The following is a 4,481-nucleotide window of genomic DNA, read 5'->3' on the forward strand; positions in this document are numbered from 1 at the left end:
AGTTAAACAGAAGACCCAATGCTATTATGGGCTACTGGACTCTTTTAGAATATTTTGCTGAGTTTACACACCTATAATATTCAATAATGGAACTTATAAAAAATTGGGTATAGCGATGAATGTCCATTTTGTATCTGTGTATTCAAAGAGGTTGGGGTAGATATATAGATGCATTCTCTTAATGAATAGAATGATTTGTTCTAATGGTGTTTGTAAATAGGATCACAAGTCCGCATCTTGTATAGCAATTCACCACTTAGAAGAATATATGCAGTGTATTATTTGTTGAAACTGTACTTCCGATTTGATTTGAAACTGTCTCATTGCTGTTTATCAATAAAACTTTGAAAAAATAAAGTTCCAAGATAAAAATGGCACAATCTTCTCAATCGATGCAGAAAAAGATTTTGACATAGTCCAACACACACTAATGTTAAAGACCCTAGAGAAAATTGGGGTAGATGGTCTATACCTGAGTCCAATGAAAAGTATTTTTGACTACCAAGAGCAAGCATCGTAGGAAAAGGATACTGAAAACTTTTGCTCTAAAATCAGTAATGAGATAAGGCTGCCCATTATCACCACTCCTATTCCATACTTAGATTTGGAAATATTTCAACAACATTTAGAAAACAGGAAGAGGAAAAAGGAATAAACTTAGATAAGCAAGAAGGCAAATCACCTTTATTCATAGATGTCATCGTGCTCTCCATAGAAAACTACGATAGCTCCACAAAAAGACATTATATATATATATTTGTAGTTTTGGGAAGGGTCTACATGATGTTCAGGGTCTTACTACTAGATTAGAATCATAGTGATCTGCCTGTTTGCAGCCTCACAAGAACTGGGCTTACAGGCACATTATGTAACCATGCCCAGTCTTAATTGACATCTCAGTGTGCCCCAGGGGCGGGGCTGGTATGGAAGGCCCGGGGATGGAATGTCCGGCGCCCGCTCCTGCTTGCAGGCACTTTAATCTGCACAGCCATTTGGTCAGTCACAGAACTTATACATTTAACAACCCAATTCTTTAGCATGCTTGGATCCAATATCAACATTCAAAATATCTATAGCATTCCTGAACATGAATATTAAAATCAGTGAGAAATAAATTAAGGAAACTGCACCTTTCTCAGTAACATCCTAAAAATTGAAGTAGAGAGGTATCAAAACTATAAAAGTGTAAGAATATATATACATTAAAATTACAGTACTCGATGAAAAGATATGAAAATGATATAAGAAAATGAAAAGATAACACTTACTCAAGATTATGAAAAATCAACATCATGAAAATGGCTATAATTTCAAAGCAGTTACAGAGATTGAATGCAATCCCAATAATAATAGCGTTAGCATACCTCTCTGATGTCAGAAAACATTTGCATAATGCATTTTGAAACAGAAGAGACATAGAATATCACTACAGGGAATACAGATACATTCTTATTTAACTATAGAGATACAGGGATACAGATGGATGTAGAGAGACATATGATCATATCTTGTGTGTTCATATACACACATGACAATTAAGAATATTGCACTCCTAATTTTAGTAGATCATCAAAAAGAATGACTTATACCTATGTTATTGGATCCATTTTTCATGCAGATATCAAGTCATCTGAGAAACTACTTTGAGGATAACAATATTAATTATATTAATATGGTTAATCACTTGCCATATTGTTTTGTTAGTTCTGTATAATTGTGTGCATTTTTTCTCTTTAAAATATAAAATATGAAAATTAATGTTTAATCCTTCAATTTTCACACATGATTATATTGCACGAATACACTTTTGGCCAGAAAACCTATGACAATATATAGTTTCTGTGGATAAGTGTAGCATGACTGGGTACAACATACCTTGGTAGCTCCGGTGGCCCATTCTATGATATCCTCAGATAAAGTCATGTTCTGGCCATATGGCGCATGAGAGGAAAATGTGCCTAGTTTCGCCATAAGTCTAAGGCCTTCTGGAAAATTTCAAAAATTGAAAATGTCATACTGTGAATCCAGTTTTCTTCTGTTATCTAAGTTCACCTTGTCCCCAGCACGGTTGTCAAATTGGACGTTCTTCAGAAAGCGATGCAGCTAAAAGAGACACATCATTCTACATGAACAGAGCTCCAGGAGAAAGACAGGTTATATGGGTGGAAGACAGTTTCTGAGTCTTTATTTCTATTTGCTTAAAGCAACATTAACATTGATATCTATTATGGTAAAACATGAATGACTAAGGACTAAATTTTCACCATGTTTCAGAAGGGTCAGTTTCAGGAAAAATATATTCTGTGAAAGCCCATTTAAGGAAGATGACCATCTGGGTTAGGATAAAACATCATCTGTGAAATCACAGCTTCAAAAACAATTCTTTCACTTTTTACCTAACTATTTAAACAACATCTACCATAAAGTGAGTTCATCAATATCAGAAGGGTTCTGCCAGATTAAACAAAAATCAATAGCATTCCTGAATATTATAAGATAGTTATAATGGTCCTTTACATGGTCAAGCACTTGATATGCAATTTGTAGAAGCAATGAGCTGGCATTCTCTTTTCTTCTCTTTACCAGCGGCTCGTTCATCAAAGACCGATTCAACACAAGTCAAGAATTTTCTCCTTAATATTAAGTGTGATATGCAATATCTTATAATTTGTAGAAATGATGCTAACATTCTTGGGTTAAATTCATGGAATAAGTTGAGAGGGGCACATGAAAAGCACTGTCTGCCATGCAAGGGAAGACACATTACCTGCCAAGGGAAAAACAACACTTTTGTATCTCTCATTGGTGGTGTTAGCATTTCTTCAAACAGCATTTCATTGAGGGCATGGGCCATAACATACACAGCATTGTATATGTTGTAGCTCCTATCACTCATAACTGTGTTAAAACGATTCGGAGGCAACCAAGCCAGAGAAGCATTAGGGATACAGTTCTTCAAGGCACAGTCAGACTCAGAGAATGAGCAATCAAAATGCTTGGACCAGTACATAAAGAGGTAAATATCTTCTGGGTATTTGAAAGGGGTAGCTGCCTGGACAAAAGCTCTGAACACTGAAATCTCTTCATAGTGATGTGAAAACACCAGAATCCCATGGAATGGGTCCAGTATAAAATCTCTTCCAGTCAGATCAGCATGCCATCGTGAGTTTGAAAGCCAGACTTTTCATGTCACTAAGTTTTGTGCTATGTTGTAATTTACATCATTTGCACTATCAGTATCATAGTAAATGACCACCACATTGGCCGATAATGTATCTTCAGTCGGGATATCATGTTTCTTCGTGGCTGACATATATGACACAGCCGCAGTTGACAATATTTTCAAAAAGGCCTCACAGACTCTGTTCTTGTCCATCTCAGCTCTTATATCTGAGAGAAACTGAAGACCCTTATGGCCTTCTGTGATTAGCAGGCCCACCCATGTCCAGTGGAAATGAAGCATTAAGGACACCATGGCAAGGGCCAAATAAGTGTCCTTTGGGGCCACTTGATGGAGAGAAGGATACTGGCCACTGTCCATCAGCTTAGGATCAAATGAGCCAAAGGTAACCTTAAGGGAGTAGAAAAGTGGGTAATTCACTGAATTGTTGATGATTTCTATCCAGAAATATATAGCTGATTAAGTTCTGCAAGTTGTACAGTTAAACAGATATTATTCCCTTTTCTGAACTCCTCCATCAAAGGATTTTTTAAAAAAATTAAAGAATGTTCTCAAACATATTGGAAATATACTTCTTCCCTTTAGTTTTGATCTAAAAATTGAAAAAGAAAAGAAATCCAGTCTAATCCACTAAGCGTCTGAGTGCATAACACACTTTAAAACATACTCATACCAATCCCATTTTTAACCCTACCTAGTGCACTTAGGTGAAGTACCAGTATTGTACTTCCAGCATTTTCAGTCCCACCAACCCTCACCTGTGGAAATCTGTAGAGCTCCAGCAGTGGTCCAATCTGAGCCGAGGTTCCCCATGACATTTCTGTCAGTACTGCTGCACACTTGCTCTCTGTCCCACACATGTAATTAGAGATCTCATATTGTCCTGTGAGCAAAATGAAGGAATTCTCTAGTATCCTCCAATGACTGTAAATGAAATTATGGAACTCATATCCCAGAGAAATGTTGGGTAAAAGATGAGGATTCCTGTTGATCTCTTCTATGGCAAAAAGGGGGGGCAGGTAGTTCTGGTAGTTCTTTGGTGCAAGCCTGCACAGAGAGCACAGGGTTGCATAGGGGAAAGGCTCATTCAGCGATCATCTTCTAATCTAGCCTTGTACCAATTCAGGACTGATTACCTGTGTTCTTTCCACACACTCATATAAGTTGAATCCAAATATGAATATAATGATGCTAGAAGCCTGAATTTTTAGAAGGTAATTAGAGTTAGATGAATCAACGAGATGAATTTCTCATGGAGGAGATAGTGGCCTTTCAAAATTCACAGAATAGTTGCTTTGTC

The 4,481-nt window shown here is 36.8% G+C and overlaps 1 protein-coding gene across 1 annotated transcript in view; it reads right to left on the reverse strand.

The window, feature by feature from the left end:
- Positions 1-3,999, reverse strand: part of LOC101580716 (vomeronasal type-2 receptor 116-like) — a 61,016-nt gene extending 57,017 nt beyond the window's left edge. Inside the window, 4 exon segments of the mRNA XM_023705134.1 lie at positions 1,876-2,103; positions 2,768-2,953; positions 3,221-3,571; positions 3,940-3,999. Coding sequence (XP_023560902.1) covers positions 1,876-2,103; positions 2,768-2,953; positions 3,221-3,571; positions 3,940-3,999 — 825 coding nt within the window.
- Between the last annotated feature and the right edge of the window lie 482 nt (positions 4,000-4,481).

This window comes from Octodon degus, unplaced genomic scaffold, assembly GCF_000260255.1.
Source record: "Octodon degus isolate 3935 unplaced genomic scaffold, OctDeg1.0 scaffold00214, whole genome shotgun sequence".
In the NCBI taxonomy this organism is placed as follows: domain Eukaryota; kingdom Metazoa; phylum Chordata; class Mammalia; order Rodentia; family Octodontidae; genus Octodon; species Octodon degus.